Genomic DNA, 16,504 nt, shown 5'->3' with positions numbered 1-16,504 from the left:
GAATCTCTAAAACTTGTCATATTTGACATTGATATTTCATTCAATTTTTTGACATTGACATTGACAATATAATATGTCAAAACGAAATCACGAATATTTCCTAATATCCATACTTCTTCAATCAAATCAAAGCGTTGATGATATTTTGCTTTATAAACATAATAATAGGATTTGTTTTGCAAGGAAAACACTCAAAGCAGTTGTCATTAAAGTTTTACTTAGTGTTATGTCTATTTCTATACAAATAATATACGTTAAAAAAATTAAATGTTTTATTTTTGTTTAAACATTTAACGTATCTTATTTGTAAATAAACAGATGATTACATTGGTTAACATGACATAGAACATTAAAGAAATTAATAAATAGTTTAAAGTACGAATATTTTTATAAATCAGTAAAAGTAGTTTGCAGTAATCACGTTGGGTCATCGACGTTTTCGCTTGTCAGTCGGTCGCGTGTCGTGGCGTAAATCAGTCAGGATGATCGCGGCAATCGGCGTAGTCGCAGCGGTATACGCTGTTTGGTTGTACCTTGGCCTCTTGCAAACGATTGTGGTATCATTAATACTTGCTGGTATTTATTTAATATTATTCCACACGAGATGGTGCTATGTAGCAATCAAAACGGCACCCAGAGACCTCAGGTAAAGTTGTACAAAAACTATACCATTCTTACTTAACTAGTTTATTAGGTATAAATTTTAACAATGTCATTGTAGTAAAGTACTATTATTACATACTGTTGCTCTTAAAGAATATGTATACAATTTTTAAATAACAGATGATTTTAGTGCATTATATATGTATTTTCAAATATATAATGTTATATTTTAAATTATAATAAAAATTTAAGTTAAAATTATAGTTTTTTTTTTTTAATCGTATTACCATTCTACTACTAAATCATTGTTACTATTCATCTGCAATGTATATTAACATTAAAAAATCAAAATAAAGGTCAGTAGAATTTAAAAATCGTGCTATATTTGTCATAGTAGAAATATTTTACTTAAAGTATGCTCTGATAGTTATATCTCAGAATTTTGATTTGAATAAGTATTAATATGAACATTCTATATTAATATATCTTTGAAACATATTTATATATTTTAGAGCATTATGGTGTTACCTCAAGATATTGTGGATAACAAGATCGCTTTCAAGAAAAAATTGGACTTTACCTGATATATTTCACGAGACAGTCCAAAGGAACCCTAACAAACCATGTTTCTTATTCCAAGATGAAGTTTGGACTTTCAAGGAGGTATGTTTGAAACTACTTACAAATCAACATAATATTTAATCAACTGTGTTTATATGTAACTGTAACATACAATAACTGTATTATATATGCTAAAAATGAAAAATAACACAAAGCACAAAACATGACATTATTGGTTACTAGAGATTTATTTAAAACAATCTTTGCATTGGGGTATTTAAAAAATTGAGATCAGTGTGGTTATATTTGTATACTCAATATATTTCTAGACTGTTGAAAGCAAATAAAATACTTTATAATAAAAAAAATCATGGTCGTAACTTATATGACATACTTATCATCATTAATTTACTTTAATGTAGTAGAATTATTCAGTATATTTAGTATAAAAAGACATACAGCATATCATTTGTAGAAAATTAACATTGAATTAGAATCTTAATTAACATATAAGTTAGACACATACAATTTTTACTATAATGAATGGTGAATGAATTTGAAATTCATACTTATTACAAATTACCTTATCTAATTAGTAAAAAATACTTCGTTTGTCTAGAAACTTTCTTTCATGATACATCTGTTAAATTATGTTTTAATCATTCATTTTACACCTCATTAATATATTATGATAATAATATAAACCTATTATGAGTAGTCCTTTTTCTAATTGATAATTTTAAATAAAGTTTTAATGTAAAATTATCACCCTGTTCAATGTGGTTCAAATTAGTTAACTTCTATGGCTCTTCCTTAAATTATTTACTTTTATAAATACTGAAAAAGATATTTTGATAATACTTACATGATAAATGCATATTGTTAGGAAATTCAAATATATACTTAGGCATTTGTTTGTCCTAATTGACTATCAACACAATAAAACTAGAATACTACGATTATGAACAATTTTAGCCATTCTACGTCAGGACGGACAGGTAGTAATGAATAAAATTTTATGTACCTAAAAAACTAAAAGCCTAAATAACTTCCTGTTGTTATCTTGCTGTTTTAATTCCTGTCAAACTATAATTTTACAGATATTTTTTTATTGCATATTCTTTTAATAGTTATATAAAGTATCAAGATATGTTTACCATATTTCCTGTTGGTATTGCAGATACAATGTTATTGTCATAATACTTAAGTGTTTATTTTTTATAACAACGATAATGTATATATGTACTTATATTTTTTATTATTTTCTAAAGGTCGAAGATTATAGTTTACGCGTGACTGCTGTTCTGAAGAAGCACGGTGTTAAGAAAGGTAGCATCGTCGGTCTGCTTGTCAACAATTCGCCTCAAATGCCGGCACTGTGGCTGGGCAACGCTAGACTCGGCGGCATTACGCCACTCATTAACACTAACCAACGAGGCAACGCGCTATTACACTCTATCAGTGTTGCTAAATGCGATGTCCTTATATTTTCCGATGAATATCAATCAGGTAGGACGCTGTTTTCACAAAGTGTGTCGATTTAGAAACAGATAAATATTACAGAGACATGTATTTATTGCAGCAATGCAGGATATATCGAGTCAGTTGGATCCTGCATTGAAATTATTTAAATTTTCTCATCGACCCTTGAATACGACCAAGGCTGAGAAAAACGCAAGCGGTGACGGTATAAGTGATTTGACTTCACTATTAGAGATCACACCACCGGCACCCTGGTCCCTGGCCGACGCTGATGGGTTTCAGGGAAAGCTCTTGTACATTTACACATCTGGTACAACCGGTCTTCCGAAAGCGGCTGTTATTTCTAATTCAAGGTAAGTCTTAAGAATTATACAAAATTTAATTACTTATATCTCAAAGTGTTTCGTCGATTTTACTGGCTGTTATATTCCATTTATATGTTTTTATCTTAGTGTACATATATATCAATGTATGATGTCTGTATGTTTATATGATATAACTTAAAAAAGTACAATGGATATCCAATAGTATGTGATGCGCGCACTGAACCGAAGCGAGTTATAATTATATATAAGCATTATAAATATTTACTTTAATTAGAATACCATTGGAAAAATATTCCTTTATCTTAATTGTAATCGTTATTATATTGCGCAGCGTTTAACGATATTTGATATAAGAATAATTATGAACGCTCATTTTCCTTATAACAAAAACTTTATTTTAATAAAAAATTATAAAAAAAGTTTCCTTAAATAAATAAGCAAATTTTTCACATTATTTAACGTATATTCGACTGATGGTTCCGTGTTGTTTCTTGTCTATATATTTTTTTAATGTGTCTGCATGTTTCTTTTGCCAACATAATAATCTAAATTTTATGTTTATTTATGATTTTATATTATTTTTATGCAATTATAATTTTGCTTTGGGTTTAACTACGACGCCTTCTTCATTGATTTGGAATAAGTTCGCTTAACTGTTACAAATATTAATTAATTTTATCCATGTGACATGTATGTGTTACGACATTTATGTTTTTTTTTTTATACAAATAAAAATCACATCAAATAGGTTACAAGCACGTTGTCCAATACCGTTGTCGAAGAACTTATAATATACATACAAAATGTATTTCTTACATGATCCTTACTAACACAGTACTTGGTGCGGTCTCAGTTAACTTTCACTAACACAATTCTCACTTTCTCTTGACCAGTAATATTCTAATAACACTTATTTTCTAGCTAAGACCAAATTTTAATCAATCCTTTAACTAATAAATCCTTTTTAAGTATGTGCTAATACATTATCAGTTTTTTTTAACTCATGACTTATTCCGTAATAATGTATTTTTAATCTGTACGCGTTGAGGTTAATAATATAGGCAAAGAAAAACCTGAATATTTTATTAAACAACCTACATTTTTAAGTCATTGCTAAAACGCAATCTTTGTCTCACTTTACAAAGACGTATATTTTTGAACTCAAAACAAATGGAAATCATTTGATACATCCGTAAAATGTAATTTTCTGCATGCGATTTCACTCAAGAATAACTTTATGTTAATGAGTGTGTATACTGCCTACCAGCGACTTCGTAATCTTTCTTACGTGTACACTTCGAAGTTCTTAGAGCTTTCGAAAATCTGTGTCATTCGAAAACAAAATCAAGTATACATCTTCCTTTGCAATTTAATGTTACTACATATACTTATTTTTTTGGTAAAACTGCGACACTTATATTTATTCACACAGGTTACCGACCGAGGTCTTTTAAAATAATGTATTTTCTCAGGGGTTACATATAAAGAATAAGTAGGTGTATTATAATTAGTTAATTATTATTCAGGGTCTACTCTTTGTATTTTAAAACTGATTTTGTTTTATATTTTCATACATATTACTTGTCAAACTACGTAGGGACGTACATATTTCCCTAATTTTGATTAACTTTTTTATGAATCCATAATTAAATGATATATTCGTTTAGCTCAGACTTAATAAGATCATGGTAGATACTAATTTTCTTGTGAGAAAGTTAGTGATAAAGAAAGTACGGTGTCCCGTTGTATCAAAAGTACCGAGCGTGAAGTACGAACATCCAAACACCAACCTTTGCCTTTATAATATAATAATAGATTAAAAAAAAAGTTTTATTATTGTGAGATCTTGCAAACACTTAAAACGTTATATTACAAGATATAAATTTTTGAAGCTAAAACCGGTTTGGAAGGTAGATTCTATCGAGTAAAATAGCAAATTGGGAGTATAAACTATTAAGAAAGGGATAGGTATGGCTTATGGCTGATTTATGAATGAAAAGAAAATAATACAAACTTTTATCTTAGCTTAACTTCATCATATTTATAAAATCTTTTATCGCATAATTTGTCTTGCTAATATTTTTTTATATGAATTTATAATTTGCGTTGCTTTTTTGTGTATCTTCACAGACATGTGAAGTGCCTTTGGTATATATTTTTTTTATGTGCCTGCTTATTTTTATTGGCAGGCAGCATCAATTTTCAGAAAACTTATAATGATTGGCTTAATTGTATTATAGAAGTGAATACCTTGACTAAGTTAATATGATTTAACTTCGCGGAGACGGAAACTTTTTTCAAACGGTATTTTTTTGCTGCCTTTACGCTTAGTCGTCTCAGACGCCCATTAATACTTCTTGTAAGCACGACTTACGAGCGTCACTCATTCTAATGCACACCGATAATGTAGGGAGATCTATATCATAACACATTGTACACTTTAACTATTAAAAATTTACAAATCGAGAAGTACCAATGTCTGTTAGTTTTCTAAATTTGCTAACCTTTTAGATAACGTAACACGGTGTTAGGTTATGGCAAAGGCTGGGTGCAAGGTATGACAAATTTGAATTTCAATCGGGTTATAATATATTGATAATGCCTAAAATTTTTATCACGGTGTAAATTACTAAAAACAACGCACAGAAACCGCAACACAAATATAAACAAAATAAAAAATAATATTCAGTCAAAATCGATAATCGATACAACCGTATTCAATTATGGCACTAATCAATACGGTTGTATCGATCGATAATCTAAATTTTACGTCGTCGCAATTTCTAGTTTCATCTGTCAATTTTGTCATATAGTGAATATTTTGTTGTACAGATAAGTAAACCCTTTTTACGTAAAAAAGTAGCAAAAGTAAACGATAATATTAGTTCGATTTATTTGTCACACATTATTAATCCTTATCAAAATAAATACCATATTAATTTTAAACGTTTTCTAATTAAGCGATTAGCACAAAAAGACTTAATTCTAGAAAGTGGCCTATTCACTACTTTGCAGAGCTAAAGTTTACTCTGATTGCAAATTAAAATATTTGCCCTAAATTACCATCAACCATTTTTTTAAGTTATTACATAATGTGAGATTATCTGTAATATGAACCAACCGGTGGTAAGTGGATACCATTGCTCATGCACATTGTCGTTGTAAGAAAAATAAGCATTCCTTACATCGCCAATGCGCTATGAGCCTTGGGGACTAAGATATGTCTTGTCATTTGCCCTTAAGTGATAGAATATGTGAAAAGTGGGCGGTACCTATCCAGAGGATTTAGAACAGAGGCCTACCACGAAATGGTACCACTAATTCTATAGATAGTTTTTTAAATATGTAATCCCTGATAATTTTAATTTTTACGCACAAAAGGAAATTTAAGTGCGCTGTGCGTGTACGCTGTTTAACTTGGTTTGTCGTATTATGTATCATCAATTTATTTTTATTTAAATATAGACTATAACCTTACGTATTAAATGTCATTCCGTTTAAATTATTACCTTTTTAATATGTAGAACAGCCAGTATACTTTTAATAATTATTTACTTGTTTTTTTTTTTAAATATCAAATCGATTGGGTTTTTAAATTAAGAATGTATGGAACCATTTCTTTTTTCACAGATTTGTGTTTATGGCATGTGGTCTTCACAATATGAGGCTTAATTCATCTGATATTGTATATTGTCCGCTGCCACTCTACCATACTGCTGGTGGTGTCGTTAGTGTGGGACAAGCATTAGTATTCGGATGCACGGTGGTGCTAAAGTCCAAGTTCTCCGCTTCGCAATATTTCCCAGACTGTGCTAAATACAAGGCGACGGTAAGTTTGTATTTTTTTTTGTTATACTAGAGACTTATACTACTAATAAGTTATATACTAATATTTATAATGTTATTATTATTTAGTTGTTGTTATTGCTGTAGACAAGTTCATGGGTCTATGCGTACCTACAAGCTATAGTCCAACTTCATAATATTTACCATTTTCGACACTTAAATTATATATAAAAAATAGCAAAAATTACGGCATTACCTGCGCGAAATTTATAAAACTTTACCCATAGTACACAGACCGTTACCCCCATTTCATACCCCCGAGGGGTGAATTAAAAAAGTAGCCGATGGCCTTTCCAGTGACTCAAACTATATCCATACTAAATATAATTTAAGTCGGTGCAGCGATTTAAGCGTGAACAGGTAACAGAGGTTACTTTCACATTTCTAATATTAATATATATTATTATATATCTTTCATTTTGGTATTTAGTAATACATATTTACTAGTTTAAGGGTTTTTACAATATGTGTTTTGCAATAATATATAACGTAACTTATAGGAAAAGGTTCTTGTATCACCACAATGCTTAAAGCGTAAGAATTACATCAGACATAGGCAGGTGTCTTCGATAATTTCCACTGCCGAACATAAGATTATATATAACTACAAATAATAATGTACGTAAATCCCGTTAAGTGCTTAATAGAGCTCGGTTGTGGTCAAGATCTACGTGTTATATATCCACTCGGCCATCTCGACTCTTGAATATGATTTCATATGTGACTTTAACATTTTAAACTATGGCAACTTTGTGACAATGTACAATAAATGTATTAGGATAACTAAGCAAGTTATTTTAGAAGATGACTCAATCAATGGTGAATTTTAAAACTTTGCTTATAAATATATACATTTATAACTTTAGCACCTATCATAATGATCATAATTACTACATAATCGGATTTACTTTATTGCACAGACAAACAAACACACACTGCACACACACACACTCGTGCAAACATTTCTAATATAACACATCAACTAATTTTGACATTGACACACTTTTTCTCCATTCCCTAGTATTGACAATACAATAATCGCCCATACAATATTCGTTTGCGTTTTTGTGATGTCTCTTACTTATTTTAAATTTTAGTATTAGCTAAATTTTATACATTTGGCTAAACAAATAATAGTTCCGGTTTGATGGGTGAGTGAGCCAGTGTAACAACAGACACACCGCACAAGGGACTTAATTCCCAAGGTGAGTGGCATATTGGCAATGTAACGAATGCTTATTATTTCTCACACCGCCATTGTCTATGGCGATGGTGACCACTAACCATCGGATGGCCCTTTGCACTTTCGCCTACCAATATTATAAAAAAAATACTTTCTCGTATTGCGTTGTGTTTATAATTTGACAATTTTGTTCTTGGCGTAACTGAAAGTCACTTATTTAAAATTTTAGTTTAATATAATATACTTAAAATAATTATATAGTGAGCAAATATTTATGTTTCTATAAAAAAAACGTGCACAAAAAAAGACAAATTGCTACATAATGTGAATAACATGCTGTGAGTGTAACAAGGTCAGAAAGTCTAAAGTACATTTTAACTTTGATAACTTCGGATTACTCAACTCAACATTAAATATTAAGTATAAATTATTTATTATCTATTTTCACAATTTTTAATTTTCGGTTTCAATTTTAAATTTTTCTTTTATAATATAATCGGTTTTTCATTAAAAACTAATTCAGTATAAATTATTTTTGAACAACAAGGTTTTGTTTTGGAAAATACAAACGTCGACTTTTATTAGTTCTTCGTATAAAATCTTATTGGTTAATAAATTTTATCGAACCGAAGTAATATTTATATAAATATCATAATTATTTTTTAAATGAGTGTAATTAATAACTGTTCTCTTTAAATGAGAAAAGATTATGTATTCATAATTAATCTCGTGCCAGCAAACACCGTGAGGAAACCTTCGAGCGTTGTATGAAAAACAATTTACAATGCAATGGCACATCCATTGCATTGTAAATTGTTTTGTAAATATACTGTTATTTTAAGATTAATTTTACATGTGGTTTAAAAAATAATATATATTTATATTTTTAAATAATTTATAGTTAAAATTCGAACTATTACTCCATTTAATAATTGCAGCCATTGGTTTACTAATCAGATATTCCATGGATAAAAAATAATATAATTTATAATTCTTTAACTTTTAAATCAGAAAACACTGTGACATTGTTTTAAATAGCGGTATTGCATCCTTCTGAACGTTGCACGTGGCGTACTCACTAGATTATTCTAAAAGGCATACACGTGGCCTCACACGGAAACGTGATGTTATTCTCAAAAATGTACCTTTTTGGAATTCAACATGCTAAATTGCGGTGCAAAATAAGCTATGTAAACATTTCTTTTTGCCCATAGGCCGCGCATTACATCGGTGAGATGTGTCGCTACGTGCTAGCGACGCCCCCCTCCCCCGCCGACAAGCAACACAACGTCCGCGTCATATATGGCAACGGGCTAAGGCCACAGGTAAAAAGATCATTATACTTACTATGTAACCTATAAAACTTCCCATCAATTAGACTTAATTGCATTAAATACGATTTGATGTTTACGTCATTTTGATATAATGTTATAATTTATTATTAAAATTGTTTTATAATTGAGTATAATTATATAATATAATTAAACAAAAATAATATAATTTTAATCAAAATGTTGTTGTTGTAAAAACATTGTTTTATACAATAATTATATTTATAACTCGATGCTTATTTTCATAAAATAATGATTTAAAATAATTTTGGTTTTATAATTTAGTATTTAAATGTGAGCATCGTACTGTAACGTATCGTAGTTAGGTAAGTCATTATGATTCCGAAAATGTAATATGTCATAATGTGTTAAGGAAAAAACTATGGGGAAGCGTACGAAAGCAACTCCACGTTAACTGTGCCAATCCTCAATGGATCAGCTTAACCAATTATGTCTGAAGATAAGCGATCATTGTTGTTGAGGTTCCCCTGACCGATTTTGGTCACAGTGGCTTAACTGGTCTTAACGAAGATCGTCCAAAGTTGGTGATAATATAGTGTTTGAATGTGTGCGCAAGTTCAAGTGCACTTTATTTCCTCATGCTGATATTGCGATGGGATGGCACAATTCAACACGACCGGATTTTAGGCACAGGGCCAATAGCTTTAAATGCTTAAAACTTAAACAGATGAGGCACAGATAAACATTACTCAGCCTAAAAACTCGTATAGATCTATTCACTTAAATAAATATCGTATCTGCGTGCACACACACCTGAGTGAGTTAGTGACGCTCGTGCTAGATGTCTTAGTGTGCGTGAGACGACTAAGAATGAAGACAACAACAAAAAACAAATTAAATTATATTTGTTAACTTTATTGTATAAAAAAAATTAACGTGAACGGCATGAGTGAATAGATATTATATTATTCTATCTATTATAACTATGTTCTTTTGTCAAATGGTTTTTGCGTTAATTCAAAAAAAAAGAACTATATATATTTTAATCTTCTGATATTAAATAACTATTATAGCATAAAGGTAAATAGGACGTATCGTCAAGCGCTCAACCGTTCAAACACTAAACTATTCAAGTTATCGCGATGAATAAATAATTCATATATTGTAAAGTATATTAATATATTTTATTCGAAAGACCGAAATTAAATTCGGTAACTATTTATATATGCATTTATTATTCTCCACGGGTAAGTGCGTCTGTGCATTTGTTTGCTTTTTATCTTAACGTTTAATATAATTGTATTATAATTAAAAAAAAAAACAACTTTATTACATTTTTCATGCGCCATAGAAAACTTTATTATTATTATATAATCTATATTTGTAATAACGCGCAAGTCTACGATACGATCGAGACCTATCCACAAGTATAGATCGTTAAAAAATAATATTTTTTTAGTCGATAACATATATCCGCAAAATTCATATAATCGAGATATTTCTATAATAAATTCATTAAATTCAATGACATGAAGTTCAACAAGCGGTCACGTTTGACGTTTACGGGTGCGTTATATGATAAGTAAAGGATACGCCGTATTTGTTTAGTATTATTTATTTTAAATAATAGATAGAAATTACAGCTTTGTATGAGCCCTTTTGTAAAATTACCACCTACTCATTCATTATTTTACTTCTTAACAACAAAAATATTAGGACTGTAATATAAATCGCTATGGTCAATACGTCATCAATATTGGGAAATAAGATATAATGACTTTTGTACTCTGGCTCATAATTAAAAGAGATAAACAGATAACAATATTTGTTATTAAACAAGTATTCCTGTTTGGAAGTAGAATACGCGATGGTGTAGTTCATTCATCTATTCTTACAAATAATACGATTCATTATTTTGAATGTATTTCAGATATGGACCGAATTCGTAACACGATTCAACATAAAGTACGTCACAGAATTCTACGGCGCGACGGAGGGAAATGCTAACATCGGTAATAATAATTTATTTGTACATTTTTATAGTTTCGTTGTAAAGAGCTTCTGTAAGAACTCCCTTCATATCTCACTCTCACTTCATATCTTTGTATTTTTATAAATATTGAAATCACAATAAATGTCGCATATAACTTTTTGATTCCAAGATGGAGATATTCGATGGCTTTGATTTTACCAAATATTAATCACTGATTCAATTAAGTGATCACTAAAACGGCATTTGGGAATAAGATCAAAAACATTCTCAACTCTTTTTATAACGAATGCTGTGTGTGAATTTTGTCACTAATATTATTAAGTTTTTTTCGTTGTTTTTTGTTTTAACTTAATATACCATTTACACCATAATGTATTCTATGCTCGACTGGAACCGAAAAATAATGTCCTTGGCCATTTGCATAATCTGTGCAAATAAATATACATAAATATTGTGAATCATTGTCTATGGTTCGGTCTGTTTAAAATAAGCTTAAATTATACCGTGGATATAGTTGTGTGAGTGAGTTTTGCCATTGAAGTATTAACACTGGGATCTGTTATCAAATTTAGCTCTCCATTGGTTTGACTGGCGCGGACATATCGATGCGAATAGTACAAAGTCCACACAAACGACTTGCGGCAATTATGTATTATTTAGAATATATTAGAATACATTATAATTCTAACATATTAATATTTGAATAACCGGATTAACGAAGCGCGGTACAGTAATTGTTATTTTTGTAACGTCTTCACGGTTCAAATGAATACCTGTGCTTTACTACTATACGTCGATATTATAAATACGTATTTCGATATTAGTTAATTATTTTAGTTTTATCGTTTTTAAACTGATGAATGACAATTAGGACATGAGAGTGATAATATTTTTTGGGAAAGAAAATAAATAAATGTATAATTATGCATTAACTGTAACTGTAATTGACTTCGTCATCCTCCATCCATCCTCCTGTCCTTATCCCAATTTTCAATTGGGTCGGCGCAGCATGTCTTCTTTTTCCATACTTTTCTGTCTTCTCTGTCGGCCGTCATCTCACAAGTAACATTCTTTCTAACCATATCGTCTTTCACACAATTTCACTTCTTCGTATGGACAAAAAATATTCCGTGCTAGTTTTTAATCAATGAAAGATTTAAATGAAAGATATTTAAAAATATTTCGTGTCTATTTGTAACCGTTATATATTATATATATATATATATATATATATATATATATATATATATATATATATATATATATATATATATGATATCGGTAGGCGGACGAGCAAGTGGGTCACCTTCACCAATGCGCCACCAACCTTGGGAACTAAGATATAACGTCCCTTGTGCCTGTAGTTGCACTGGCTCTCACTCACTATATATATGTTGTATTATATGTTTGTATATTGTTACAGCCAATACTGACGGTACTCCTGGCGCGATAGGTTTCGTGTCGCGAATCTTCCCAAAAGTCTATCCTATCGCTATCATTAAAGTCGATCAAGAAACCGGAGAGCCCATCAGGGATGCAAGTGGACTTTGTCAGGTAAATGAAACGAACGATATAGTTCATATCACCTTTTTATCAACTAGCTTAATACCGGATGAGGTAGACTTGAATGTTTTGAACATAGCTCAAGATTGAATGATTATGCAAGAAAATGTGGTATTATATTTTTTATATAAATATTGTATACACAGCCTTACGTACGAATACTTACGTTGATAACAGAAGTCTCTACGCAAAATTAAGGATTTTTTCTTACCTATAACATATTATTTTGATAATAATTTATACGATTGTTTCCACCAGTTCGCTCAGGCGGACGAGCCGGGCGTGTTCGTGGGCAAGATATCGCCCAACAACCCGACGCGCGAGTACCTGGGATACGTGGACAAGGCCGCCTCCGACAAGAAGGTGGTGAGGGACGTCTTCACGCACGGCGACGCCGCCTTCATATCCGGTGAGTACTGATAATCTAGTCATTATATATGTACCTACATTCGGAAATGTAAATGAACTGAGAAAGCTGATATATGAACTGAAGTGAAATTGACGACCTCGATATCCTGTGTGAGTTCGCTGCCGTCATGAAAAAATGGTTTTCGTTTTTTTTTTTGTGATAACTCGATTGTGCCTCCGTATACGAGAATTATGATAAAATACTTTTTTGTTGCTTCATTTAGGCTCTACAATTTAGGTTCAGTACATCTAGATCTCGATCATCTAGATCTCGAGCGCGAAAGTTACTATTGTATAATTATAATTCTCAAAAGAGACTACACAACTGAGTAAAGTCTCGTAATACACTCGAGTTGTGCAAACACAAATAAACGCTCTAATCATTCCCACACTCTCATACTACATCGAGAGGATATTTAATAATAATAACACTAAAAATATAGCAACATTATAAAAGAAGTTCAAAAAATTATATTAGGACAGCAACTCCAGATGTTAAGGGTGTTTTTTATTAATAGGTTCAATCAATGCATATCTTATTGGCTGGCCGTCAGCCACAAAGAGGCTTGGTTTTGTTGGCATTAATATAATTGGAGTTAAAAAAAGCACATTAATTACGATCTTGTTTACATTACGTACAACACACAACGAAAAGTTGTATAGTTCGTTCTAAAAAAAATATTGTATAATTTTGGCTTAGTGGTAGGGCTCAGTGGTAGGGCTCTGTGTTGATATTACCCATTCAACATATTCTAACACCAAAACCAGTAATACTTATTACTATTTAAAGGGTGAGTGAGCCAGTGTATCTGTAGGAATCAGGGACATTACAACTTCGTTCTCAAGGTTGGTGACCCGTTTTAAGGCATGGTTAATTTTTCTGATCGTGGTAATTATTGTGGGCGATTGTGAGCAAATGCAGACAAGTAGCCTATTAACAAGCCTGCCTACCTATTTTAAAAATAAACTTTTTTGTTCTTGTTCTCAGGCGACATCTTGGTAGCGGATGAGTTGGGCTACTTGTATTTCCGCGACCGCACCGGCGACACGTTCCGGTGGCGCGGGGAGAACGTCAGCACGAGTGAAGTGGAAGCCGCCATTTCTACAGTAGCCGACCATAGAGACGCTGTTGTTTATGGTGTCATGGTAATTCATATTTGCTTTAAATTATATAAAGGAATAGTTGTCGCCCGCGTCTTCGCTGGCGTTTTAGGGGTTGGTCGTTAGGTGTTAGACATAAAAAGTCTATGTCCATCCTTAGCCTTCAAGATTGCTTCATACCAAATTTCAGCAAATTTGATTCAGTTGTATGTCCGTGAAAGAGCAACAGATAGACTCACAGACAGAGAGGGTTTTTTGGCATTTATATAAGTATAGATACTGGTTAGTGGTGATCCGTTAACTATAATGCCTTGATTTGTTTTGTTGGTGTCATGACGAAATAGAATGAAGTTTTGAATGTCCGCCAGGTGCCGAACACGGAGGGCCGCGCCGGCATGTGCGGGATCGTGGACCGCGACGGCACGCTGGACCTGCAGCGCCTGGCGCGGGACCTGGCGCGAGACCTGCCGCCCTACGCGAGACCTGTCTTCCTGAGGGTCATGGCCAGTATGGACATGACTGGTAAAATCTTACTTTTATTTTTTAAATTCATAAATAAACAAGTAAAACACGCTTTCTTGATTGAACAAAAATACGCTATTTTAATATGACAACCGTACACTTCAACTATTACAAATATCAATGTATAGCGGGTGAAAATTCTTATTATATTATTTTAGTAATCAGATTATAGAAAGAAAAATATGAAGTCTTTTGAGAAGACAAATTATATAACCGCTATACAAAGTTAAGTACATACGAGAGGGTATTAGTGAGTGTTTCAAAAATCATTGAACCATTTAAACACCTAATAAATAATATATACGAAGTAGTCGTCTGAGGCGTGTTCCTGAAAGAATAGCTGTTTATCTAATAATATAACTATTTGGAAAATTTTGTGCTTTCTCTGTTGTTTTTGAAGTGATAACTTCTTATGGGAGGATAAACCGCTTTGTTACGTAATGCGTTACGGTGGCAGTCTGTCTGGCGTCCCTCTCTCTTACGCATACGGCAGCGGTATGTCTACCGCTCCTCTCTCACTCTAACCCACAGCCGTATTTCGGACATTATAAGTTATCACTGTTGTCGGGCGTCCCGAGACGCTCACGTATTTCTTTTAATTTATAATGGTTAATTACAATTTAATTTTCAGTCTACGCTAGTACTTATTTTAATTTGAGTAGTTTATTTTTTAGTATTTAAAATTAAATTTTAGTAATAAAATTTAGTATTTAGTTTATAGGTACCACTAGGGTAACTATAAATAAAATTTGCAATATGACGTTTGATTAGACGTCCTTGTAAGAGATTACTTGAATGAAGAATATGTTTACAACAGGTACGTTTAAAATGAAGAAAACTGATTTACAAAGAGAAGGCTTCAATCCGAGTTTAGTGAAAGACGATAAACTTTATTACTTGGACTTGAAACAGGGGAAGTACCTGCCGTTAGGATCTGAAGAGTACGAGAAAATATTGAAAGGAACAATTAGACTGTGATGTGTCGATCTGAATATCATTTATAAACTAGAAAAATATTTCGTTTAATTTTAAATTAAATTTTACAAAAATATTGTTAATATATTAGGCATTGTAAAATATATTGTTGAGTAGATGATGTAAAAAAAAAAAATGGTGTACAATTCAGAAGTGAAACCTTTTTGCATCAATAACGTTACATTTGCACCCAAATTCTAACTTGAAGTCAAAGATGTTTCACCTTAAGGAGCTTTTGTTAGAATTTCTTGGATAATACTGCCGGTATGTATCAACAGCAGCAGCCGTTAACACATATATTGTATTTATCTCATTTAATGTGATCGTTATTGCGAGAGTACCTGAACAGTTGTATTGTGTATAATTTGTTGATTTCTAAATAGATCATTAACTCCATCAAGTATAAATACTAATTTTATTGTGTGTTTAACTAATTACTCAAATGTTCTGTAACGTAGATCTGACAGATGTTTCTAGAAGACAGTATTAATACTAGATCTGATTTAAAAAAAAAATACAATTAAATTGTTTATTTATAAAATAAAATGAAAAGTTTTGTAGTAGCAAATTTCTATGTTAAAATAATTTGCATTTTTTTACTGTATATTATTTTTTGGTCGAGCCTTAAATAAATCCTTTTTTCAATGAA

The 16,504-nt window shown here is 31.3% G+C and overlaps 1 protein-coding gene across 2 annotated transcripts; it reads left to right on the top strand.

The window, feature by feature from the left end:
* The first annotated feature begins 277 nt into the window (after positions 1-277).
* On the top strand, positions 278-16,020 carry LOC125077117 (long-chain fatty acid transport protein 4-like). 2 transcript variants are annotated; one of them, XM_047688924.1, is made up of 12 exons: positions 278-646; positions 1,116-1,266; positions 2,436-2,673; positions 2,747-2,999; positions 6,603-6,801; positions 9,216-9,326; positions 11,224-11,305; positions 12,710-12,840; positions 13,108-13,258; positions 14,246-14,403; positions 14,727-14,921; positions 15,812-16,020. In XM_047688924.1, the coding sequence occupies exons 1-12, from the start codon at positions 483-485 to the stop codon at positions 15,836-15,838; spliced, it is 1,860 nt and encodes a 619-aa protein (XP_047544880.1). In that variant the 5' UTR covers positions 278-482; the 3' UTR covers positions 15,839-16,020. The 2 variants fall into 2 exon arrangements, with proteins under 2 accessions (XP_047544880.1, XP_047544879.1); XM_047688923.1 differs by having other exon boundaries at positions 280-646; positions 14,727-14,880; positions 15,698-16,020.
* Positions 16,021-16,504: the final 484 nt, after the last annotated feature.

Source organism: Vanessa atalanta, chromosome 3 (genome assembly GCF_905147765.1).
Source record: "Vanessa atalanta chromosome 3, ilVanAtal1.2, whole genome shotgun sequence".
Classification (NCBI taxonomy): domain Eukaryota; kingdom Metazoa; phylum Arthropoda; class Insecta; order Lepidoptera; family Nymphalidae; genus Vanessa; species Vanessa atalanta.
Note: the sequence above shows the minus strand (reverse complement) of the source record. Positions and strands in the feature narration are given on the sequence as shown.

Bases quoted from the DNA above. Each gene is read 5' to 3' on its own strand.
- LOC125077117 (XM_047688923.1), top strand. From the start codon at position 483: ATGATCGCGGCAATCGGCGTAGTCGCAGCGGTATACGCTGTTTGGTTG. The intron at 1,267-2,435 runs GTATGTTTGAAA...TATTTTCTAAAG, and splicing joins AAGTTTGGACTTTCAAGGAG to GTCGAAGATTATAGTTTACG. The intron at 3,000-6,602 runs GTAAGTCTTAAG...CTTTTTTCACAG, and splicing joins GCTGTTATTTCTAATTCAAG to ATTTGTGTTTATGGCATGTG.